The 25,416-nt window shown below is 43.4% G+C and overlaps 2 protein-coding genes and 1 long non-coding RNA gene across 7 annotated transcripts; 1 reads left to right on the top strand and 2 right to left on the bottom strand.

Annotated features, from left to right (window-relative positions):
- Positions 1-177: 177 nt before the first annotated feature.
- LOC120296892 (BLOC-1-related complex subunit 8-like) lies at positions 178-5,951 on the bottom strand. Its single transcript, XM_039318935.1, has 4 exons — positions 5,781-5,951; positions 4,476-4,588; positions 2,189-2,253; positions 178-2,035 (listed from the first exon to the last, which is right to left on the bottom strand). Exons 1-4 carry the CDS (start codon positions 5,815-5,817, stop codon positions 1,930-1,932), a joined length of 321 nt encoding a protein of 106 aa, XP_039174869.1. The 5' UTR covers positions 5,818-5,951; the 3' UTR covers positions 178-1,929.
- RFXANK (regulatory factor X associated ankyrin containing protein) lies at positions 5,820-25,113 on the top strand. Of its 5 annotated transcripts, none has more exons than XM_039318930.1 (9): positions 5,820-5,957; positions 7,808-7,992; positions 9,440-9,520; positions 10,915-10,980; positions 14,096-14,196; positions 14,292-14,417; positions 18,031-18,097; positions 20,092-20,172; positions 24,368-25,113. In XM_039318930.1, the coding sequence occupies exons 2-9, from the start codon at positions 7,854-7,856 to the stop codon at positions 24,445-24,447; spliced, it is 741 nt and encodes a 246-aa protein (XP_039174864.1). In that variant the 5' UTR covers positions 5,820-5,957; positions 7,808-7,853; the 3' UTR covers positions 24,448-25,113. The 5 variants fall into 5 exon arrangements, with proteins under 5 accessions (XP_039174864.1, XP_039174868.1, XP_039174867.1 ...); XM_039318933.1 differs by lacking the exon at positions 5,820-5,957 and adding an exon at positions 5,998-6,143; XM_039318932.1 differs by lacking the exon at positions 5,820-5,957 and adding an exon at positions 7,340-7,619.
- On the bottom strand, positions 9,405-12,304 carry LOC120296893. The gene is made up of 2 exons (XR_005553607.1): positions 11,925-12,304; positions 9,405-9,573 (listed from the first exon to the last, which is right to left on the bottom strand). It is a non-coding gene; the product is annotated as an uncharacterized LOC120296893 (long non-coding RNA).
- Positions 25,114-25,416: the final 303 nt, after the last annotated feature.

A 25,416-nucleotide genomic window follows, 5' to 3' on the forward strand; every position in this document is an offset into this window, starting at 1 on the left:
TGAACTTGAGGACTATCTATACTGAATTGAAGGGTAGGTAGACTTTCTGATTACAGTGAAGACCGGAACAGCAACATCAGATCAAGTTTGTGAATCCAACATCCACAGTTTGTATGCCATCCAGAAAGCGATAGTGATTAGGGTTCGCAAGAGCCAAAATCCGTAACAAGACCTCACTTCAAGTCATGAATGACACGCTTTTTAGTGATTTAGTTAGAACCATTACCATACGTTCATATAAGCCAGAAATGAAATGTAGGCATGTACAAGGAGAAACATGGGCTGGCATACGCAAATGACACTCGGAATTTCAACAGAATTTTCCATTTCAGTACAAGAGAGAAAATTCATATCTCTCCATCCTCATAATAATGGCTGAAGAGCATCATCTGGATTTACCCTGCAAAGCTATTGCAAAGATTCCTAAAAGTAAAATGTCAGTGAATATTTTGAAAACCTTTCCCTCCTAACCCTAAAACTAAAAAAAAAATCCAGTATAAATAACAAAGACCATATATCAAGCTTAGCTCAAATTCCTTGTGCGGTTGCTGAAAAAAGGAATATTATCCCATAATTCCAAATTCTGAGTGATCACCTGATTTAAATGGAAGTTTGTTCCTTGGCTAGAGTTGGCATTCGTTATTTGGGGAGGGGGGGAAGGAAGGATAAGAACTAGGGTGGGCAGGGAGCTGTCATGAGTATTAAAGGTATTTCCCCCCCTAGATTTGGGATGGATTTTCCCTTTTAATTATATTCATCCAAGTTCGGGGATTCCTACACTTTTTGTGTGTTGTGTTTCCCACTTCGAAAGAGTAAGAAAGGAATCTCTGATTTTCACCCCTTGGGATTGGAGGGTGCTCTGGAGACCATGAAAAGCTGATGGAGGACGGGATGGGGGCATTGATGCAGGCCTTGGATAGCTGACCAGAGACATAAATAAGGTCTGGCAAACTCTCCCTTTATACAGAACCAGAAGCCCACTGGATTCACATCAGCGAAGCAGAGTTGTGTGTAAAACAGAATGTCTTTGAGCGTGCTCAGGATCAAAGTAGGATAATATTGCTCTCTGCAACCCAGGAGATTGGCTGCATTAACCAATTAACCCCTTTACCGTTCCGAAATCCTTTATATGTATTTATCTGATAGGAAAACTAGGTTTTCTGAATAATTCTGCCTGAACTGAGACTGTTAAGACAGCTAAGGATAAAACAGTGGAAGCATTCAAGGCTTTCCTTTCTCTTGCCTTCCTTGTGTATGGTGGGGTAGGGGATCGTCTTAAATCTAAGATTGCTTTCCTTTTTTTGGACAAATGCAGGAGATGACAAAATCTAGCTTAACCGTGAGAACAGAAGGACAGTCACTTGGAATTTCTTGAAAAGGGAAGGAGAGGATAAGATGAAGCAGGTAGAACTGGGAGAAGAATGGGCAGCCAATAAGAAGGCACAACACCCGTTTTACAAGTAGAAGAGGTCCTGGGTTGAAAATCTGGAATTTTCAAATACAGCTGGCACCTCTGAGGCTCAGGAGAGGTGTGATTAGCTTGCCATCAATCATGAGCTACATGGACCAACAGTTTGGCTCGATATAATGGGATTCTTAAATGTATTCTCTCCCCTCTCCTCTTCCTCTGGGAAGCCAATCCTGTCTCACCCCAGCACTTGTACAAGCACATGACACAGCAAGAAAAATCTTGCCTGCAGTGTTTCTTCCTTGGAAACTAAGTATTGCTAACATATGTTCTTTGCTTAGAGTAATTTTTTAAATTAACTAATTATTGATGTTAAAAAAATGATTAAACCTGGAGACTGGTTAATATAAATGTGTCTTGGTCACATCGACGTGAAGAATGGCTTCCCCTTGGCGTCTGAAGCTTCTTTCCATAAATAGAGAGGATGACCATGAAGTTTTCCCAGACCTGGATCTCCAGAGCTACCTCCGTGCAGAATTCAACCGATCTTTTACGGCAATGGCGTGTCTAAGGAGTCCTTCAATGTTCTTGAAATACATGCTACTGTCCTTCATATTCTTGATGGCACTGGACAGGAAGGAAAGCACCTGGTTAGAATTACAAGAGTTGGGGAAAGGGGATCCAGAGTGTCCCAGCCTCAGAAATCCAGGAACAGGGATAGAGAGAAGAGTATATCGCAGGGGTTAGAATGGTAAAAAACAAGTTTTTAAGGGCAGTCACCTGCAGGCATATTCTACGGTGTAAATGGCTCCTTGACTCTGTTCTTCCCAGCTCTGCATGTCAGCCTGCAAAGAGAAAGGACAGCTGATCTTTTGCTAGGTAGAAGCACAAGAGACCTGGTGGTCAGAATGCAGTACTGCAGGTAATTCTGCCCACTGCCAGCAGTTCGATCCTGACCAGCTCAAGGTTGACTCGGCCTTCCATCCTTCCGAGGTTGGTAAAATGAGGTCCCAGATTGTTGGGGGAAATAGGCTGACTCGTTAAACTTCTGTAAAGCACTATGGAGCAGTGTATAAGTCTAAGTCAGGGGTAGGTAACCTCGACTCTTTTATGACTCATGGACTTCAACTCCCAGAATTCCTGAGTCAGCATAACTGGCTCAGGAATTCTGGGAGTTGAAGTCCATGAGTCATAAAAGAGCCGAGGTTGCCTACCCCTGGTCTAAGTACTATTGTTATTGCTATAAAACGTTCCAGCACTTTCTGTCACCCTTCTTGCAAAGTGAAAAAAAAGGGGCTTTACCTTTGTTCACTTTTCCTTTAAGCTTTTGACTCTGGTTTTTACAGAATGCGTATATATTTTTCACACTACAAGTAATCCTCGACTTACAATTATTTGTTTAGAGACCACTCAAAGTTTCCACAGCACCTAAAAGAGTGATTTATGACCAGTTGTTGCACTTACAACCTTCACAACATTCCCAAGATCATGTGATCAGAATTCAGACACTTGGCAACCAGCATATTACAACGGTTGCAACACCTCGGAATCATGTGGTCACCATTTGCGACTTTTCCAGGTCGGCTTCCAACAAGCAAAGTCAATGGGGGAAGCTGGACTGATTTGTTTAACAACTGTGGGGGAAAAAGGTGATTAAAATCAGGTGCGACTCATTTAAAAACCACCTTGATTAGCAACCGAAATTCTGGTCCCAATTATGGTTGAAAACTACCTGTATATCTTTTAAAGTGAACCACATTATGGAAAGCATGGACGAAGAGCAGATATGATGGCTTTGGTCAAGCAAAGGATTCACTTTTTTTTTTTAAGAGTCACTTTTTCTCATATCCTATCTAGGTACTATCCATTTTCCACATTAGTTCACACAACTCCTTTCCCATTGCTTTGAAGGATGTGAGAATGATTTCTCCCATCACTGTTTAGTTAATGCTGAATGAGAGAATTAACAATGCAGTTAAGTAACAAGGACAGATTCAAAAGAGAGCAAAGGGAAACCAAGAGGTCAAGGAGAAGACGTGAAGACAGAGCTTTCTCTAATATAATTATCCAGAAGGGAATTATTTATTTATTTATTTATGAGACTTATATACCGCTTTAAGTGCAAGCACTCTCTAAGCGGTGTACACCAGTAAGCAATGTATATTTACATTGCCCCCAACAATCTGGGTCCTCATTTTACCTACCCCGGAAGGATGGAAGGCTGAGTCAACCTTGAGCCGGTGAGATTTGAACCGCTGACCTGCTGAATACAGTCAGCTAAAGTGGCCTGCAGTACTGTACTCTAACTGCTGCGCCACCTTCCAGTGGTGGGATTCAGCTGGTTCGCACACTTTGGCAGAACCGGTAGTTAATTTTTTGTTGCCCAGGCCCAGAATGGACTTCTGGAAGTGGCATCCACACAGAGAACCAGTTATTCACATATTTGAATCCCACCACTCTCTCCTTCCCAATATGCAGCTTAAGGTAAGATATTTTTGAGTTTCTCCCAAACATGGCCTTGAAACTGGACAGAGTCGATATAGAAAACCAGTTGTACCCCAAACAATTCTGAAGTGATCCACAACTACTTAACCAATAGATTGTGAAAGGATGATTTGTTACTTCTCAATCTGGCTTAATTTATTTTTCAGGAGTAGCCTAATTACTGACTCCCACATTCTTCTTAACAATGTAACAAACACAAACTGATAAAAGGAGATATATATATATCCTCAGGCTTTAAAGACCAGTACTTCTTCATTACAGAAAATGCTCTGGAAACTTCAATTAGCAGATGTGCATTAATATACCCACCTCTCATAGCTGCCTCTACATTAGCCTGATCTTTGCACACTGAAAATTAACATATCGTGAAAAAATGTCCATTTTCCCTTCCCCTTCCCCTAATATATTACATTTCTGCCTATGAGGAATTAAAAAATATGGAGGAATAGCTAAAAATCTGAGCCTTTAAGTCTGGTCTGTAACAGAATAGGTTTATTACATTATAGACTTTCTAAGAATAACACTATATCCATTCTCATTTACAGTTCAGATCACAGCTTACTTTATGTTCAGCCAGTTCTGGGAGAGAGCGCCTGACATGCTCTTGAAGCCGATACAACGCAACAGAAGGTTCATTGGCCAGGACATACATGCTTTCTGTAAATTTGTCTGTCACTATAAGAAAAGAAAGCATATTTTTTTCTCACAGCTTTGCTTCCACAGCAGGAGGGAAAAAAGGGTTCATTCAGATAATACATGTCATGATTTCAGGCCACCAGTGCAAGAAAGGGATGTCTAGGCTTGGATAAAATTTGTAAGTATAAAAACTAACCAGAAGCAAGAAAAAAAAGTCAGGGTAGGATGGCAGTCTAAAATCTGCAACTGCTTCAGAATGATAGATGAACATTGAGGCAGAAGGAGAGAAATGAAATTGGAAAACTGAATAAGAATCCAAGAGGGTAATGGTGGATGTGAATCTTTCATACTTCAAGTTGTTATGGTTCATCGCACAGTCAACCAGATGTGTAGACTAGATTTAGTATTTTTATTCATCTATTTAAGTCCTTCCCAAGGACCTGGGATAGGCAGATGTTGATTTTGATGGTGTTAGAGGTATCATTGCATCATGTAAGCTGTATTATTACATTTTTAATAAAGGAGAATATTTGTAGCTCAGGTTTGACATAAGGGTGCTCTCTGAGCTTGCTTGTTTTCTTGCAGACTTTTCCTTACCCAAACTAGGTAATATCAAAAGTGCTAGACTGATGATGTTACCTAGTTTGGGATAATGAAATGTCTGCAAGAAAACAAGTAAGCTCAGAGAGCACCAAGGGCCCCTTATTACATTTTTATTCTGACAAGAACTTCTTGGCAACAACACAACAGTTAGCTTGCCATTGCCATTCTGTACTCTCAAGTCAGCCTACTTTTCTGGAATTCCTTTGTGGTCTCCCATCCATCCATTAACCAGCTGCAACTGCAGTTAGCTTGTTTGAAACCAGCCCAGTTTGGGTGAGAACGCCTGCACAGTGTCAGACCAGAACAATAAAAATGAAATCTCTCATTCAATGCAACAGAACCGCCTTGTCCCTATTTCTAGCTTGGGAGAAGATGCCTGCTCTATACTGAAACAGAGCTATTTTCTTCAATATTAAAATAAAAATGGTTGGAATTCCACCCGAAAGGTGGAAATTGTCCACGCATGGATCCCAGAGACCAACTCCAGATCTGTGACCAGTTTTACTTTTGCTACAATAACACCCAAATCTCAACCCAGAGGCGCGGGGAGAGAATAAGCGCCCCTTTCTCTATTCTTCCCCGGACTTATTTTAGTGTAACATAACCCGGAAGTAGCCGTCATTGTTACCCTTTTTCACTTTCAGCTGCATTTCAGCCTCCTCCATGATACCGAACCGAGCCCGACCCCGCGTGAGAAAAAGCGGATTGCAGAACCGGGGCGGAACTCCAGCCGAACGTCAACTTCCGGAAAGCTGGGTGTATCGTCAGAAACGTACCTGTGTGGAAACACCGCCTGAGGAGAAAGGTTCTTGCTGTTTTTTTTTTAAAAAAATCAAAACGGTGCGGAATGTATAGCGTTTCTTTCATCCGTCAGGATTTGTTCATTTATTGATGCCCGGATTTCCCGTGCCGACGTTCAGGCCTAAAAAGATGACAAGGCTTATGAGGGAGCGTTTCCCTTTCAAAATGAATGGATGTCACCAATCCCTAAGTACTTAATGAAAATACTCTTTTTTTCTGTTGTGTTCCATGAGGCTTTCTCACTAACATGGTCAGTGGATCCTGGAAATAAATCCCGCTGCGATCAGTGGCATTATGTGTTTTGATTGTGTGATTTATAAAACCAAGCACAAGAGTCCAGTGCAATTTTTTTTGTCTTAATTAGGAAAATAGAAAAATATACAATCCCCTGAATGCAGAGCGATCTTCTTCCAGGAATCATGGAATAGTCTTCTAAAGATTTAAATTTTTTAATGTTTGGTTTGTTTCTTGTGCTTTCAGTTTTTGTATTTATTGTTTTTATGCCACATTGGTTTTAGTGCTGTGGTTCTTATATGCTGGTTTCTTATATGCTACCTGGAGCATTTAGGCTGTTTGCTCATGTTAAGCATGGAAAATTGAAGATTTGTTTAGGTTTCGTTCTGTCTTAGCATGACTTAGAAACCCAACTTGTTTGGTAATTTGACATTGGATTAGCCACATCCAGAAAATGGATTAAAAGCAGCAGCCAAGTTAAACATGTTGTGTGAATGCAGCCTTTATAGAGACAGTAATTGAACTTTTTTTGCAAGGCAAGAAATAGACCTTGAAAAAAGAACATGGCCAGTATGATCACTTTTATTTAAAATTTGTTAACTGTTTAAATAATTTTTAAAAAGGATTAAAATGTGTCAGATGGTTTTAGGGGGTTAGTTTTAGTTGAGTTTCCTAAATGAAGAAAAAGTCACAGAGAAAGAGGAAGATGGAAAGAAGAAGAAGGAAGGAAGGAAGGAAGGAAGGAAGGAAGGAAGGAAGGAAAAGAAAGGGCATGGAAAAGAAAGGAAAGGACATGAACTATATAGTTACACAGAGGAAAAAATGCAGTATATGTCTATCATTGTTTTGAGATCACTTTTACTTTCCTTAGCTATTCTTAACTAAGGGAATCAAGCCAGCCCCGGATATCTTACATTTATTTTTAATAGCTGCATCGCAATCCGAAATCTAACGGGGAAGAATTAATTTTTGCTTGATGAATGAGAGTCGAGACCACATTACTTTGGTCTGGGCTTAGAAACCAACAGAAGGGGGGCCCTTTAAGGCTAAACAGTCAGGAGGAAAGCAGCTCCGCCCCCTCCTGACACACGGTCGGGTAGGTGGTGCAAATTGGTCGGGTGGGTGGTGCAAATTCCGTCGGTTCATTCATAAAATTCCGTAAACTCTTAAAGGGCCCACCAGCCGGGTGCTTTTTGAAAATAACCAGCGCTTCAGATGCATTGTGGGAAGAGAAAGTTATTTTCATTTTGCATCAGAGGAACGAATGGCCTTAAAGGCTGTTTGTTAACGTTATTTCCCATCGAAGCGGGGACTGCGGAGATCATGCTTTGATTATTCGGTAATCCATCCTTCTAAACCGGATTCAAGAAGTCCCCCAAGAAAAGAAGGGTGAGTTGAGAATGGCGTCTACAAACCAAGTTCTCCTGCTTAGGTAAATTGCTCCTGTTTGGAATTGCTTCACTGTTTTCTCTTTGGCAATTGCTAATCGGTAGCTGGTCTCTGTGTGATGCCTTCCTTCATCCATTAGCTAATTGCATTTCTATCCTGCTGGGTATGCTGCCCTCACCATGCGTCGGAGGCTTCCTTACAATCTCATTCAGTGCATCACTTCACTTTCAGAGTGTCGACAGCCCTGCAGACACAATAACAACACTGCAATACTAAAATGATCCAAGCCACCATCCAGAGGGATCCTGAAGTTTCAGCTAGTGACAGAAAAGATGATGATGATGAGGAGGAGGAGGAGGACACAATAATAAACCTGCAATTGTTTCCATACACAGAAGCTGGGGATGATTTAAATGGTACGTGCTCAAGTCTGAATGTGGGGATGCAGCAGAATTCAGCTTCTAAAAATCTCTGCTTTTTTTAGAAGAAAAAATGGAAGTTTTTCATTCTTCTGATACAGGTAGTCCTCGGCTTATGACCACAACTGAGCCCCAAATTTCTGTCACTGAGTGAAACAGTTAAGTGAATTTTGCCCCATTTTATAGTTGTTAAGTGAATCGCTGTAGTTAGTAACATGGTTGCTAAGAGAATCTGGCTTCTCAATTGACTTTGTCGCAAAAGGGGATCACATGATTCTGAGACACTGCAACCATTATAAATATGAGCCAGTTGGCAAACAGCCAAATTTTGATCATGTGAGGATGGTGTCAGGGTAATGATTTAAAAGATAACCAGCTGATGTAATGTAAGATGTAATGATGGGAATGACTCAGCAGGGTCTGTGTCTATTTAAGAGCAAGCAGGATCTGTGTCTCTTTAAGAGCTTTGTATAAAAGGGAAGGCTCAGCAGATGTGTGCTCTCTCTTCCGTTTTCTTGCTGTAACTGCTGTGTGTTTAATCCTGCTGTATACCACATGTATGTATATTGTTCCAGATATTGTAGATAGTGTAAGATAGTCACCATTTAATATAGACCACTGTTTACTGTGTTTATTCCTGAATTATCTCAGCGCAATAAGACTGTCCGTGCTCTGACAGATGGGGATGCTGCAATTGTTATAAGTGTGAAAAACAGTCATAGGTCACTTTGTTCATTGCTATTGTAACACCAAATGGTCACTAAGTGAATGGTTGTTAAGTCGAGGAGTACCTGTATCCAAGTTAAGTTAGGAATTATGAAGATGCTGAGTAGTGGAATGTTGTGTCTTTAATTTAAACTGCAATCCTCTGCTCACTGAAAAATAAACCTCATTTAATTCAATAGGATATAGTTTATAATTCTTGGGAGTGGTTGAGTGCCTTGCATAAATGTAATGAGAAAAGATGCAGATTTCACCTGGATGGAAAGTTTCTGTGCTCTGACTTTGGCCAAAAGATCACAGAACAGTTCATTTGTTGAATCTTCTCTGACACATGGAATAAATGTGTCCAGTTTGAATTCTACAAAAGATTGGTGGACATATCTGGAAAAAAAGCTAGTTCTTAACAAAAATGGCATTAATTTAATACTTTTTATTTCTCCTACAGTTCGTTGCCTTAGAGCAGTAGACTGGTCAAAAAAAGTCAAGATGGCTGCCACAATAGCATGACCACCACATATAGACAAAGCTTCAGTTGCTCTGTGGTAGCCATTTTGACTTTTTTGACCACACCCTGTGGATACTCCTGCCTTAGTGTATCTTGGATGAACTCAGCTGGGGCCCTAAAACAAGGCTACAGCTTAGCAAGCCCCATGTGAATCTCGCTAATTGTGGACAAGTCAATAAACTGAAGATTCTCTTTCTTTTATTTCTCAAAATGCAGATGGGATCCTGAAGCGTTCCAGTACCCTGACAAACCGTCAACGTGGCAATGAAGTCTCTGCCTTGCCAGCCACTTTGGATAGTGAGTTTTTTCTGTGTCATAAAAGCAAACCCATTTAGGTCATGTGATTCCAGCTGTCAAAATTAAGCACAGAGAGAGGAAAACCTGTTGGAGTAGAAGACCAAAAGGCAAAAGGCATTCAAATATTATTTTAAATATTTTATCTGAGAAATTGTATTTATTTATTATAAACTTTATAGCTTCGTAGTTGTTCATAAACCTCAGGGTAGTTCACAGTTCATGCAAGTACTTATATATAAAGCAACACAGCTCATTAACATGAAGCTCCAAAATCATAGAACGTAAGGGTTGGAAGGAATCTTGGAGATCATCTAGTCCAACCCCTTGCCAGTGCAGGATTCACTGCAGTTACTAACTCACAGGTGTCAAACTCGCTGCGTCATGTGACGTGTCACCACATATCATGACTTTTTTTTGCATTGCCGGATCTGGGGTGGGCGCGGCCTGTATATGATGCAACTGGCCCGTGGGCTGGCAGTTTGACACCCCTACTCTAACTGAAGAAATTCAAAAATTAAAGAGTGACATTTAAAACATTTTTTTTCACTTTAAGTTGCAGTTTTCATGCCGTTGTACACTACTGTATTTGTTTCTATTAAAAAAATAGTTCCTTGGAAGAAAGAAAAAAAGTTTTTTTCTCCTTGTTCTGAAAATCTGCTAGGCTTTTGCCAGCATCTGATTCATTGAATTGATTAACCAGTTCAAATATGGATGAATCAAGCTGGGCCAGCTCAGTTGTTGTTTTTTGAACATTCACTTTAATGGTTCAAATCAGGTCTGATTTAGAGATTAGGGTCACATCAATTTATGTGGATTGACTTGCATGTTGCAAAATAAATGGAGCTAATTTGTACTCCCTTAATAAAATACACGCTGTACGAGGCACTAGATGAAAAATTCAGTTTCCTTATAATCTAGCTTTAATGTTCATTGTTCTTTAAGTCAAGTTTCTGTCCCATGGGTTTGATGAGATAATGTGTGTTTTGCTAAAGGGATGAATAAGATTTCTACAAGTTTAAAAATATAACACTTAGCTCTTTCCTCATCACTGAAATCAGTATAAAATTGCACAATATGATTTTTTTTCAGACTAGCAACTCTATACCTCAATAAATCTGAAATGTGCTAGATCAGGGGTCTTCAAACTTGGCCCTTTTATGACTTGTGGACTTCAACTCCCAGAATTCCTCAGCCAGCGTGCCTGGCAGAGGAATTCTGGGAGTTGAAGTCCACAAGTCATAAAAGGGCCAAGTTTGAAGACCCCTGTGCTAGATTATTAAAAAAATATTCACAGTCGCATTATATGGAACAGTTCACTCATATGTATTAATTTATTAACATTTTAAACCACCCTTAAGCTGTCTTGATCATTGTCTTCTCTTTTGATTTCCCAGCTCTGTCCATTCACCAGCTTGCAGCTCAGGGTGAACTGATTTTGTTAAAGGAAAGCCTCCGAAAAGGTGAGCCGTGAAATTTCTCTATTTCTCACTCTTCTGCTAGAGCAGTGGTTCTCAACCTTTTTAATGCTGCGACCCCCAACCGGTCGTAAGTCGAGGACTACTCAACCGGTCGTAAGTCAAGGACTACTCAACTGGTGCAGCACCGTTTGCAGAATGGGACTTTTGGCGGGCTCAGCAGGGCAGAGACAGCCTGGACAATTCCTATTGGCTTTTGAAAGCCAATAGAATTAGACTCTATTCAAGAAAGTCTATTCTATTGGCTTTCAAAAGCCAATAGAATAAAAGGGAGTAGCACAGCTAAGGAAAAGGGGAAAAAAATGGCGGACTGCGTTGTTTGGCGACCCCCGTGAAATGGTCATTTGACCCCAAATGGGGTGCTAACCCAAGGTTGAGAACCACTGTGCTAGAGAGTCTTAGTTTGAGCCACTTTAAGAATTGTGGACTTCAGTTCTCAGAATTCCCCAGCCATGCTGGCTGAGGACTTCTGGGAGTTGAAGTCCACACCTCTTAATGTTGCTCTGTTTGCAAAGAGCTATGTTAGAGCAGTATTTCTTAAACTTTCTATCAGGACCCCTTTTCACTTTTAAAAATTATGGAGTTTTTATTTGTCCGAATTACATTTGCCGTATTCAAAATTAAAAACGCATTTGCCGCTGCTACAGTCTCATGCTTGATTGATGGGATTTTAATGTTTTATTAGTTTTCAACATAGGCTGGCAAATAATTTTGACTTTGAGGACTTCTGAGAGTGTCTTGGGGGAACCTCCAGCAGTTCTAGGGCCATACTTTAAGAAGCACCGTTCTAGAGGAATACAGCCTGGAGATTGTTCACTCAGTAATAGTTTTATGTTCAAAATATTTCAGCAGTGATCGGAACGACAGAAATCTTCAAAACATCCTTCCACCTTTGACTCCTGTCTACCGGGTAACCTAATATAACCTACCTCACAGAATTGTTGTTAGAGGCAGATGAAATGGATCCATTGTCCTGATTTTTGCTGAAAGAAGGATGGCAACGAGACTAGATTGGGGCTCTGTAGTTGTTTGGAGTTAGAGGTTTGACTGGAATTTTCAGAGTTCACAAAATGGCGACTCTTGAGAGGCTTCCCCATTTCAAAAATGGCTGTCATGGTGGACACAATCAGTCACAGTCTTGAACAGGATGTAGAAGTAGCACCGTGGAATATTAGCTATCCTTTCAGTGGCATTTGTGTGTGGGTCACTGATTCATTCCTAGAAATAAAACTGCTATGGTTGGTTCCTTGCTCTGCACTCTGCCAGCCTCTTCTGCAGGTAGTCCTTGACTTACAGCCATTCGTTTAGCGACCTTTCAAAGTTACAATGACATTGAAAAAAGTGACAACCAGTCCTCACATTTACAACCATTGCAGCATCCTCATGGTCACGTGATCAAAATGCTTCCAGAAGCGGTGGATGTTCCAACACTGGAAGTTTTTAAGAAGAGATTGGACAGCCATTTGTCTGAGATGATATAGGGCAACCTTGGCTCTTTTATGACTCGTGGACTTCAACTCCCAGAATTCCTGAGCCAACCATGCTGAGGGGAAGGGAGAGGTTTCCAAGCTGAGCCATGCTGGCTCAGGAATTCTGGGAGTTGAAGTCCACAAGTCATAAAAGAGCCAAGGTTGCCTACCCCTGGTATAGGGTTTCCTGCCTGAGCAGGGGGTTAGACTAGATCAGGGCTTTTCAACCTTTTCACCCATTGTACCACTTTTAGGATATGGTAACATCAGAGTACCACCAGTCACCTAGCAAGGTGTCAAAAACTTGATGACCCAAAAAAAAAAAAGGAAAAAAGTGATAAAGTATAGGTAGTCCTCGACTTACAACAGTTTGCTTAATGACTGTTCGAAGTTACAATGGCACTGAAAAAAGTGCCCCCCAAGCCACAGCCGAGCAAGACGCCTGCCCACCCAGTGGCGCTCTTCCTCCTGTCCGAGATTTTAATTGTTGTGAGCATTTCTGTTGAGGATTGGCAGCGGGGGTGGGGTGTTTGGTTTTTATTCCCCTTGTCTGCTGGGTGGTTGCAGCAGGTTTTGGTCACTTCACATGACCTTGGGACACTGTGACCATCATAAATATGAATCAGTTGCCAAGCATCTGAATGTAAATCAGAAGACCCTGGAAAATGCTGCAACATTCCAGCTGATTGGCGCTTCTTCTGGGCTCAGCAGAAGCACCAGGATCAGTGCTACTTTGCAGCTGATTGGTGCTTCTTCAGGGCTCAGCAAAAGCACCAGGATCAGCGCCAAGCTCCAGCTGGAGCCTGGCACTGATCCTGGCACTGATCCTGGCGCTTCCACTGAGCCTTGACAGCCCCAAAGAAGCGCCAATCAGCTGGAAAGCGGCACTGATCTTAGTGCTTCTGCTGAGCCCTGACAGCCCTGCAGCTCCAGCCATCTCTCGCTCAGGCTTGTGCGGTGCTACCACTGATTCAGCTCATTCCCCTCCCCCGCTACCACTTTTCTAGGATGGTCGCGTACCACCTGCCAGGTGCCAATGTACCACAGGTGGTACCCATACCACTGGTTGAAAATCCCTGGACTAGATGACCTCCAAGGTCTCTTCCAATTTTTTTGTTATCGTTAGTTGTTGTTGTTATTATTATTAATATTATTTTGACACTTTAGCAACCGGCATGTATTTAGAACAGTTGCAGTGTCCCGGGGTCATGTGACCACCATTTGCAGCCTTCCCAGTTGGCTTCAGACAAGCAAAGTCAATGTGGAAAGCTGGATTTGCTTCATGATCTTGTGATTCACTTAACAACTGCAGTGATTCATTTAACCACCATGGCCAAATAAAGTTGTAAAACTTACCAACCGCCTTGCGTAAACAACAGAAATTCCGGCCTCAGTTTTGGTCTAAGACTAGTCAAGGACTACCTGTATATTATTAATTTTTAATGAAAAGAATATTTAAAATCGGAGCGTAAGGAAGCGTGATGGGCACCAAGGGAGGATTAGAAAGCGGGCTGCTTCCCCCATTAAGGATCGCATGGGGCTGTCGAAGGGCCTTTAAACCCCTACAAGCTGCTCCTCCAAAACCTTTTGATTTCAATCAAGCCCTATTGCCCACTTCATCCTTCTTACAGGTGAGAATCTGCTGAACAAGCCCGACGAGCGAGGATTCACCCCTCTGATGTGGGCCTCGGCTTTCGGAGAGATTGAAACCGTCCGCAGCATGCTAGACTGGGTACGAAAGCTTGCCCGGAGACAACAGCCTTAGAAAGCCAACATTTCTGGCAGCAGTTGTGAGCGATCTCTAAACCTTTCTCTTACTCTCTGTAGGGCGCAGATCCCCATGTCCTTGCTAAGGAACGAGAGAGTGCCTTGTCCCTGGCCAGCACAGGAGGATACACAGGCATTGTCACCTTGCTGTTGGAGAAGGCTGTGGACATCAACACCTATGATTGGGTAACACTGACACTGAGGGAGGAGAGCTGAAGTGGTTCAGTAAGATAGAATGATTGACAGGGTCAAAAACCGCGGAGAGATCCTATAGCAGTGGTGGTGAACCTATGGCACGCATGCCAGAGGCGGCACTCAGAGCCCTCTCTGTGAGCACATGTGCCATGCTCCAGAGATGGCAACTGTCCCTCTTCAATCAGCCGCCCGCTAACTCGCCGAGGTCTCACGTGGCTGGATGCATCCCAGCATGCCTGGTTTTCCTCCCCCCCCTTCCTATCCCTCCTGGCCTCGCATGCTCTCCTTTTCCTGGGCATGACCTACTGCATCGCCTCCTCAGCTGTCAGCTGGCCATCCAACTCAGAGGCGGCTTCTCTGAACTGCTGGTGGCAGGCTGCGGAGCCCCAGAGTGCGTCGGTCAAGGGACTGGCAGGCTGTGGCTGCTGATGGACACTGTCGGCCCTCATGCACTCACTGGCCTCTGTGTGCAGGGACCGATAGTGTCAGGCAGCAGCCGCCCCAGCCCTTGCCTCACCTTGCCCTGCGACAATGGCACCCCCGCCCTGCCTCACCTTGCCTCCCCTCACCCTGCAGGACGAGCCTCCTGCCCACCGCCCCACCTGCCAGAGAACCCCTGGATCTCCCCCAACCCTGCCCGGTCCCCACAGGTGTCCCCCCACGAGCAACATCGAGGTGACCACGCCCACCACAGCCACGCCTACCACAGCCACGCTCACCCAGTGGGCCACGCCCACCTGGCACCCAGTGATAAATAAGTGGGTTTTGGGTTGCAGTTTGAGCACTCGGTCTCTAAAAGGTTCGCCATCACTGTCCTATAGGATCAGCTTTGCTTGATCCAACCATTTATGGTTTTGGTACTTTCTCCAGGTTTGAACCTGGATGGAAGAACATTGAGATAATCTGCTTCCTCTTTGGTTCTTTATAATTGCAAGCCCCCCATCTTTTCAACAACCTTCTCTAAAACGGGGAGATTGAAGACAGGATGGTGGTGATCTAATAGCCGCCTCTGTCTCTTTCTCTTGGGGGATTAAGTGGGCAACAGTTTGGACACCGTCCCAGAGTATGAATGCGTTTGGGGTCAACATAACGTAATTGATAGAGGTTTGGTAAATTAACTCAGAATTGCCGTGATGTTATTTTGGATTAAAGCTGCCCTTTTCTAGCCCCAATCAAGACAGGTTCCTTAAACGGACCTGATAGGTGTGTTGTATGAACCCAACCTGCTTTTTCCAACCCCTAAAGTCCAAAAGGGCTGAACATTCAGTCTCTCCTATATTCTTGTTTTGTTGATTATTTTGATTATAGTTGACCTTTCTCCCCAAAAGGCATAACATCATCATCATCATCATCATCACTATAATCCAGTGATGGTGAACCTTTTAGAGACCGAGTGCCCAAAAACTGCCCCTGTCCCCACTCTATCCACCCATCCCCCGTACCGCGTGCCCGCAGGGCCACTCACCACCTCCAGAGCCCACTGCAGATCGCCCAGGCAGCCCAGCAGCGCTATGGTGGTCACGCCCTCTGCCCGCGCCCTGCAGCATCAATTGTGCACAATGGGGTGTGAGGGCGGAGTCTTGTCTATGCTGCCTGGCTGCCATGTCCTTGGCTGCGCTGCTCCGCGTGGGCCACGCTCAGGGGCGACTCTCCTTCAGGGGGGCTGCTGGGGAGGAGGGGGTCATGGGGGAGGCTAAGCTGGGGCAACGGCACGTGTGCCCACAGAGAGGGCTCCAAGTGCTGCCTCTGGCACCCGTGCCATAGGTTCGCCACCACTGCTATAGTCCTACAAGATGAGACTAAGAAGCTATAACTGAAGTCAGATTTGTGGCTGAAAGGGGTTATGAATACAACTCAACTTTAAAATTTGAATCTGGCCTTTTTCAGCCCTATTATCTTCTATAGAGGCTGGACTCCAGGCCCCACTGTTCCATTATAGGAGCCGAGGTGGCGCAGCAGTTAGAGTGCAGTACTGCAGGCCACTTTAGCTGACTGTGTTCAGCAGGTCAGCGGTTCAAATCTCACCGGCTCAAGGTTGACTCAGCCTTCCATCCTTCCGGGGTAGGTAAAATGAGGACCCAGATTGTTGGGGGCAATTAAATATATATATATACATTGCTTACTGGTGTACACCGCTTAGAGAGTGCTTGCACTTAAAGCGGTATATAAGTCTCATAAATAAATAAAATAAATAAATTAAGGCATGCTGGCTGGGGATTATGGGAGCTGTTCTAGAACCTCTGGTTAGAGAAGCTAAGGGCAGGTGCACTCTGCCCCCTTGATAAAAAGGCATTTAGAAAAGAGAGAGAGAGCTGTGATTACACCTCAGAGTTGTGTTGCTCAACCTTGGGAATTTTAAGAAGCACCAGAAAGCAAGACAAGAAGTAATGGATGGAAACTAAATCAAGGAGAGAAGCAACCTAGAACTAAGGAGAAATTTCCTAATGGTGAGAACAATTAACCAGTGGAATCGCTTGTACTCAAAAGTTGTGAGTGCTGCATCACTGGAGGCTTTTAAGAAGAGATTAGACAGCCATTTCTCTGAAATGGTATAAGACAGGGATCTTCAAACTTGGCCCTTTTAATTTGGAGAGAGGAGTTGCTCGGACATTACCCCTGATTTGTATCTGAAGAGGGATGAGAGGGAAGAAAGGAGAGGAGAGAGAAAAGAGTAAAGGAGGGGAGAAGGAAGTAGGAAGGTTGGAGGAGAAGAGGAGAAGTGGGGAGAAAGGGGAGGAGAGTGGTGAAGGAAAGAGAAGAGGAGAGGAAGAAGAGGGAAGTAGGGAAGAGAAGAAAGGGAGAAAGAAGGTAGAGAAGGAGGAGTGTGGATACAGTGAAAGGGGAAATGGGCAAGCAACACCAATAAATAAAATGTATTTATTTCATTTTATTAAAAGTATCTTATATATGAATGTAAAAAGAATGTATATTAACATCTGATAAATATCACGGTATTTGTATGGGGGAGAGTTTGGAAAAATACAAAATTATTTAAAAAAAAACTTGGCCCTTTTATGGCTTGTGGACTTCAACTCCCAGAATTCCTCAGAAAAGTGTGCCTGGCTGAGGAATTCTGGGAGTTGAAGTCCACAAGTCAGAAAAGGGCTAAGTTTGAAGACCCCTGATATAAAATCTCCTGCTCGAGCAGGGAGTTGGACTAGAAGACCTCCAAGGTCCCTTCTAAGTCTGGTATTCTATAATTTTAAGATGCGTGGACTTCAATTTCCAGAATGGCTGGCTGAAGAATTCTGGGAATTGAAGTCCACTCATCTTAAAATTCCCATGGTTGAGAAACACCCCCCTTAGAGCAGGGGTTCTCAACCTTGGCAATTTTAAGACTTGTGGACTTCAACTCCCAGAATTCCATAGCCAGCATTGCTGGCTGTGGAATTCTGGGAGTTGAAGTCCATATGCCTTAAAATTGTCAAGGTTGAGAAACACTGCATTAGATGCTTTGAACATTAACCTCATTGAAATGTGAGGTCAAGGGTGAGCTAGAAACTTCCCTGAGGCAAAAGTTACACCAATCTTCTCACAACCACTCCCCCTCCAAATAAAAAAAATCAAGACAACGGTGGGTTAACTTTATCAACCATCTTTACAGAATGGTGGGACTCCACTGCTTTACGCTGTACGGGGCAATCACGCGAAGTGCGTTGAGGCCTTGCTAGGTAAGTCAAACATACCTGTTACGCTTGATCTTCTAATCCACCATGCCAGAATATTTTTTTCCACAGAGGTTTTTAAAAAGGCAGCCTTTGGGTGGCTTTTAAATTATTTTGAGGTTTAAATGTTTTGCTTTTCATGCATGCTATAGATCAGGGGTAGGCAACCTTGGCTCTTTTATGACTGGTGGACTTCAACTCCCAGAATTCCTGAGCCAGCCATGCTGAGGAGAAAAGAAGAGCTTTCCATGCTGAGCCATGCTGGCTCAGAATTCCGGGAGTTGAAGTCCATGAGTCATAAAAGAGCCAAGGTTGCCTACCCCTGCTATAGATTATAAAACACTGACTGAATTCCATCCAAAATGGTAGGTCCCTGGAGTTTTGGTTTGAGGCAATCGCTCCATCAAAATTTTATGACCTGGTCAGGAGGAATTCTGGCAGATAATAGGTGCCTTGGTGCAATCCCAAAAACATCCGGAGCACCACTTGAGCGCCACTGGCATTGACAAAATCACAATGAGTCAATTGCAAAAAGCAGCTTGACATGGAACAGCTTCCATCCGGTGATGATGCCTTTAGCACCATCAAAGAACATCTGCCTATCCCAGATTTTTAGGAAGGACTTGGGTGGAAATAAAATGCCAAATCCAGCCCAAACATCTGGCTGACTATGCAACCAGCTATTATAATAATACAGGTAGTCCTTGACTTACAACAGTTCATTTAGTGACCGTTCGCAGTTACAAGATGGACAGTGATTAATATTTGTACATATTTATATGTAAGGATGCAGGTATATACATATGTATATAGCATGTGTATATGTGTATTATGTACCTTTATGTGTACACTTTTGAGAGCAGGCAACAGAATTTCATTTTTAATGTGTGCCAGTGTACCCACAGTAAAAAATGACAATAAAAGTTATCCTTGGAATACTGCATCCAGTTTTGGTCACCACGATGTAAAAAAGATGTTGAGACTCTAGAAAGAGGGCAGAGAAGAGCAACAAAGATGATTAGGGGACTGGAGGCTAAAACATATAAGGAACGGTTGCGAGAATTGGGTATGTCTAGTTTAACGAAGAGAAGGACGAGGGGGGACATGATGGCAGTGTTCCAAAATCTCAGGGGCTGCCACAAAGAAGAGGGAGTCAAGCTATTCTCCAAGGCGCCTGAAGGCAGGACGAGAAGCAACGGGTGGAAACTAATCAAGGAGAGAAGCAACCTAGAACTTAGGAGAAACTTCCTGACAGTTAGAACAATTAACCAGTGGAACAACCTGCCTCCAGAAGCTGTGAATGCTTCAACACTGGAAGTTTTAAAGAAGAGACTGGACAGCCATTTGTCTGAAATGGTATAGGGTTTCCTGCCTGAGCAGGGGGTTGGACTAGATGACCTCCAAGGACCCTTCCAACTTTACTATTATTATTATTATCCTATCCTATCTTACAACAGCACTGAAAAAAGTGACTTACGACTGTTTTTTACACTTATGACTGTTGCAGCATCCCCACGGTCATCTGATCAAAATTCAGACGCTCGGCGACTGACTCATATTTATGACGGTTGCAGTGTCCCGGGGTCATGTGATCCCCTTTTGTGACCTGATAAACAAAGTCAATGGGGGACGCCAGATTCACTTAACAACCGTGTTAACTAACTTAACAACTGTAGTTATTCACTTAACAACTGCGACAAGAAAGGTTGTAAATGAGACCAAATTCACTTAACCCAATTCACTTCTTGCTTAGCAACAGAAATTTTGGGCTCAATTGTGGTCATAAGTCAAGGACTACCTATATCTGGGATCCTGCAAGTCACCCTTCTCTGCTGTAATGGAAGCAGATTTCGGCCCATTTAAGTCTCAGCTGCAATGTAAATTCTTCCCAATTTGGCTGCTGTGAAATCCACCATCTATGATGTAGTTATTCATTGTAATTATTTGCCACGATGACATGAGGACTGGTAACCCACCCAGTTTTTGCTGTGTGTTTTCAGCCCGCGGTGCAGACCTTACCACTGAGGCTGATTCTGGCTATACTCCAATGGACCTTGCGGTGGCTTTGGGTCACAAAAAAGGCAAGTGGGGAGGGGGAGGAGGGAATTCTTTTACAGCAGCCCCACCTTCCCAGACAGAGCCAAAGCAAGCCAGAGTGCGTCAGCAGATTTATTGTATAGCACAGAGGTCTTCAAACTTGTCCCTTTGATGACTTGTGGATTTCAATTCCCAGAATTCCTCAGCCAGGCCCGTGTGCCTGGCTGAGGAATTCTTGGAGTTGAAGTTCACAAGTCATAAAAGAGACAAGTTTGAAGACTCCTGGTACAGCACGTTCACATCACATTTTGATAAAAACACAAGAGATAAAACTACAAAATAAGGAATATAAAATCTAAAATAATTACAAATGTATGTCTAGATAACATTTTTTTTGTTTCTTTTGGCACAACAAAGTCTCTATTACAGGTTCTATTTTGGCACTCCATCCCTGCATGTTGAATAGATTGTTTTTCGGCCCCGCAGTTACAATTTGGTGATGGTATTTTGCCCCACTTATACAGGGTTCCTGCGCATGTACCATGGCCAGTGGGAATTTGGCTCAGTGTTGACCATGTTCACTTCCAACTCTGTTATTCTGTTAACAGAATAACAACAGGGCTGGGTTCTAGACAGAGCCAGTCAGCTATGAAACATTTCTAGTAATTATAATAACAAGAGTTGGAAAGGACCTTGGAGGTCATCTAGTCTAACTCCTTGCTCAGGCAGGAAGCCCTTTACCATTTGAGACAAGTGGCTGTCCAGTCTCTTCTTAAAAACTTCCAGTGTTGGAGCATTCACCGCTTCTGGAGGCAGGTTGTCCCACTGATTAATTGTTCTCACTGTCAGGAAATTTCTCCTTAGTTCTAGGTTGGCTCTAAGTGTGAATGCAAGCAGTTCCCTGTGTAAGAGGCTTGGTTCTAGCAAGGATGCCCTCATGGGATATCTCAGTTGTTTAAGGAGCCTGGAAGTGGGTATTACTTATCCAGTTTCCCCCTATTGGGGAATGTTGTGCATTCAGCTATAGATATAACTAATTCTTGACTTACGATTGGTCACTTAGTGACCATTCAAAGTTATGATGACCCAGTCACATGATTGCATCTTGGGTACTCAGCAACTGGTCCGATTTTATGGCGGTGTGCAGTGTCCCATGGTTATGCTGCTTATAAGCGCTATGTGCTTAAAGCTCAAAGCATTGTTAGAGACCCCACGCACCCACTTCACAGTCTGTTTCTGTTGCTCCTCTCTGGGAGGAGGTTTCAAAGTATTTATAGCAGAACTACTAGATCAGTGGTGGCAAACCTATGTCACGCGTGCCAGAGGCGGCACTCAGAGTCCTCTCTGTGGGCACTTCTCTGAACTGGTGGCGGGCTGCAGAGCCCCAGAGTGCATCGGTCGAGGAGCCGGCAGGCTGTGGCTGCTGATGGACATTGTTGGGCCCCATGCGCTCACTGGCCTCTGTGTGCAGGGGCCGATGGTGTCAGGCAGAAATCACCCCAACCCCTGCCTTGCCTTGCCTTGCCCTGAGATAATGGCACCCCCGCCCTGCCTCACCTCACCCCGCAGGACGAGCCTCCTGCCCACCACCCCACCTGCCTGAGACCCCCTGGATCTCCCCCAACCCTGCCCGGCCCCCACAGGCGTCCCCACGAGCAACATCGAGGTGACCATGCCCACATTGGCCACACCCACCCAATCTCCCATGACCACCACAGCCATGCCCACCCAGTGGACCATGCCCACCTGGCACCTGGCGATAAATAAGTGGTTTTGGGTTGCAGTTTGGGCACTCAGTCTCTAAAAGCTTCGCCATCACTGTACTAGATTCTGCAACAACGTTGCTCCTTAGGCCATCCGTCTTGTAAATTCGCAGGGTTGTTTTTTCTCGCCACGCATATGTATACATTCAAACTAGACTGATGTTTCTGTGTATTGTATATGTATGTGGGTATGTGCATAATAGTTATCCTAAATGGAACAAAATTTCATTTTAACGTATGCTGATTGGTGTACCTTTAAAGGGACAATAAAGTTCTATTCTTCTCATGATTTATGGTTTTTTTGTTTTTTTTTTGCTGGAAATTTGCTTTACTTTCTATTTCTGGGCAAAAATGCCCATTGGGAAAATGGATTCATTGGCGGCACTGTTTGCATAATGACTATAGCTAAAAAAAGGTGGTAAAATTGGACAATCCTCCATGACATATGGCAATAATTCCAGGATCAATTGTGGTTGTAAGTCAAGGATTATTATCTGTAGTGCCAGCCTGCAAGGAGTAGGCATCAACTGAAGCCCTGTTACCTGACTGAAATCCAGTGAAAAGCTTCATTTGGTTTCGAACCAGAGTGCAATACAACGTGTTATATGGATCTGCTTTCTGTCGCTCTCCTTCTAAGCTAGTTCTCAGGTTTTCTGGATATTATGTTCTGTTACGGCAGGAATCTTCAAACTTGGCCCTTTTATGACTTGTGGACTTCAGCTCCCAGAATTCCTCAGCCAGGCACGCGTGCCTGGCTGAGGAATTCTGGGAGTTGAAGTCCACAAGTCATAAAAGGGCCAAGTTTGAAGACCCCTGCCGTAACAGCCTGTTCAACACAAGATCACAGGAACTAGCATAGAAGCATGATTGGTGGCTACAATTCCACTTTGTCGCAAAGTGGTACAATTTTAGAAGCAGTATTTTAGAAAATCGATCAGGTTTTTTTAAAAAAAAAATTAAACTGTGCAGGGAAAGGATAGCATTACCAATAGAAAACAATATTTTAGCTCAAGGTTGAATAGTGGAGCCCTTGGTGCTCTCTGAGCTTGGTTGTTTTCTTGAACAAGATATTCAACTAGGTCAGGTAGGCAACCTTGGCCCCTTCATGACTTGTGGACTTCAACTCCCAGAATTCCTGAGCCAGCGTGGCTCAGCTTGGAAACCTCTCCCTTTCCCCTCAGCATGGCTGGCTCAGGAATTCTGGGAGTTGAAGTCCACAAGTCATAAAAGAGCCAAGGTTGCCTACCCCTGAACTAGACAATATCACCAGTGCTAGAAAGGAGTGCCCTGTCAGTGTTGCTGAGTGTGTTGTGTTTTATTCTTAGTAGTTCCTTCATTAGGTTGTTTACTGTTTGTCTGAACTGGTAACTCCATGATTGGCGTATTGTTTACTGTTTGGTTGTTTACTGCTTGAGACAAACAAATAGTAAACAATAGCGTACCAAGAAAACAACACTCCCACCAATGGGGACAGGACGAGCTGCTGTATATAAGTAAGAGAGCAAACCCTTCTCCCTTCTAGCACTGAAGATGTTACATAGTGGGATAATGAAACGTCTGCAATAAAAGATCCAAGCTCAGAGAGCACCAGGAACTCGAAAGGACTTAATTAATGTATTATTACTTGAGAGCTGGTTTGAGGTAGTGGTTAAAGGCACCGGGGAAGAAACCAGGAGCCTTTGAGTTCTAGTTTGGCTTTAGGCGCCAAGCCAGCTGGTGACTTTGCATCAGTCCCAATCTCTCCCTCCTAGGAAGAACAAGGCAAGAAAAAACACCTCCTGAAAATCTTGCTGAGAAAACCGCAGGAAATTGCTCCAGAGTCAAGGCTCAGAAAAGGCAGGTGCACACATTGCACAAAAAAAACCACCTCACTATAGGTAGTCCTCGACTTAACGGCCACAATTGAGCTCAATGTTTCCGTTGCTAAGCGAGTTGAGTTTTGCCCCATTTTACGACCTTCCTTGCCACAGTTGTTAAGTGAATCACTACAGTTATTAAGTTAGTAATATGGTGGTTAAGTGAATCTGGCTTTCCCACTGACTTCAGAAGGTGGCAAAAAGAGAATCGCATGATCCAGGGACGCCGCAGCTGTCAGGAGTATGAACCCAGTTGCCAAAACGTCTGGATTTTGATCACGTGAGCAGGGGGATGCAGCCACGATCACAGATAATGAAAAACTGTCCTAAGTCACTTTTTTTCAGTGTCGTTGTAACTTCAAAGCGAACTGTTTGTAAGTCAAGGACTGTGTGTACCTATCCTTCCTCTGCAGTGGACAGATGAATATAAATCCGGGGTCTTCAAACTTGGCCCTTTTATGACTCGTGGACTTCAACTCCCAGAATTCCTCAGCCAGGCACGCGTGCCTGGCTGAGGAATTCTGGGAGTTGAAGTCCACGAGTCATAAAAGGGCCAAGTTTGACGGCCCCTGATATGAATAATATTTTTCCAAACAATAAAAATTCTTCTTTCTTTGCAGTCCAGCAAGTGATTGAAAAACACATCCTCAAGTTATTGCGGAACAAAGAAAGAGAGGAAAAGGATCTCGAATCAGAATGATGACCGTCTCTTTGTTTTTTTCTCCCGAAACAAGGAAGTGGATGGAAGGGTCTTTGAGGCGGGCACCTTCTATGCCAGCCTGCAGAGATGGTGCAGAACCGGGCATTTTCAGACAACAGGGTACAGAAAGAAGCACCTGAGTTTTTTCCAAAAGAAACTCTGCCTTCTTGAACTATGGCTTACAGGATCCCCCGACATCGAACCTATTTCCTTTTCAAGGAATTGCTAATTTACCTCTCCTGTAGATTTATGGAAATTTCTCCTGAATGTCAAACCATAAATTGGGGGAGGGAAACTGTATTGAGCAGACCTTCCTTTTAAGTCAGGAGTTTCCAAACTTGGCAACTTTTAAGACTTGTGGCCTCCAACTTCCAGAATTCCTCAGGCGGCGTAGTTAAGCTGAGGAATTCTGGGAGTTGAAGTCCACAAGTCTTAAAAGTTGCCAAGTTTGGAGACTCCCCTGCTTTAAGTTGTAAAAAGATCTTATTTGGCTCTGCAAAATGTGTCATTTCCTCAGTTGCTGGAGATGAATTAGGGTTGGGTCAAAGGAAGCTGAACAAAAAACTTTCGCAAGACTGAAGAGAATATTTTTGTTTAATAGAAATATAAATATATATATATATGTATATGTAACAGGCTTGTTCAATGATTTTCATTTTCAAATCAGTTGCTTCTGGTCTGTTTTTTTTTTATGTTTTACTCCTGCTCTTTCTCATTTTCACGAGTGCCTCTGATTTAGGCTTGGATGTACAAGTAGTCCTCGAATTGTGACAATTGGGACCAGACTTTCAGCTGCTAAGCAAGGGGGCTGTTCAATGAGTCATACCTGATTTTATCGCCTTTTTTGCCATGATTGTTAAGCAAATCACATGGCTGTTAAGTGAAACACACAGTTGTTAAAGGAGCCCAGATTTCCTTGACTCTGCTTGCTGGAAGCCGACAGGAGTGATCACATGACGTGAAATGCTG

Source organism: Crotalus tigris, unplaced genomic scaffold (genome assembly GCF_016545835.1).
Source record: "Crotalus tigris isolate CLP2741 ecotype Arizona unplaced genomic scaffold, ASM1654583v1 scf7180000021690.217554, whole genome shotgun sequence".
Lineage (NCBI taxonomy): Eukaryota > Metazoa > Chordata > Lepidosauria > Squamata > Viperidae > Crotalus > Crotalus tigris.

Excerpts from the sequence above, each read along its gene's own strand:
- RFXANK (XM_039318930.1), top strand. The coding sequence starts at position 7,854 with ATGATCCAAGCCACCATCCAGAGGGATCCTGAAGTTTCAGCTAGTGAC. Across the intron at positions 9,521-10,914 it reads CTTGCCAGCCACTTTGGATA|CTCTGTCCATTCACCAGCTT; the intron begins GTGAGTTTTTTC and ends TTGATTTCCCAG. Across the intron at positions 18,098-20,091 it reads GTGCGTTGAGGCCTTGCTAG|CCCGCGGTGCAGACCTTACC; the intron begins GTAAGTCAAACA and ends GTGTGTTTTCAG.
- LOC120296892 (XM_039318935.1), bottom strand. The coding sequence starts at position 5,817 with ATGGAGGAGGCTGAAATGCAGCTGAAAGTGAAAAAGG. Across the intron at positions 4,589-5,780 it reads GCAGCTGAAAGTGAAAAAGG|TGACAGACAAATTTACAGAA; the intron begins GTAACAATGACG and ends CTTTTCTTATAG. Across the intron at positions 2,036-2,188 it reads ACCGTAGAATATGCCTGCAG|TGCCATCAAGAATATGAAGG; the intron begins GTGACTGCCCTT and ends CTTCCTGTCCAG.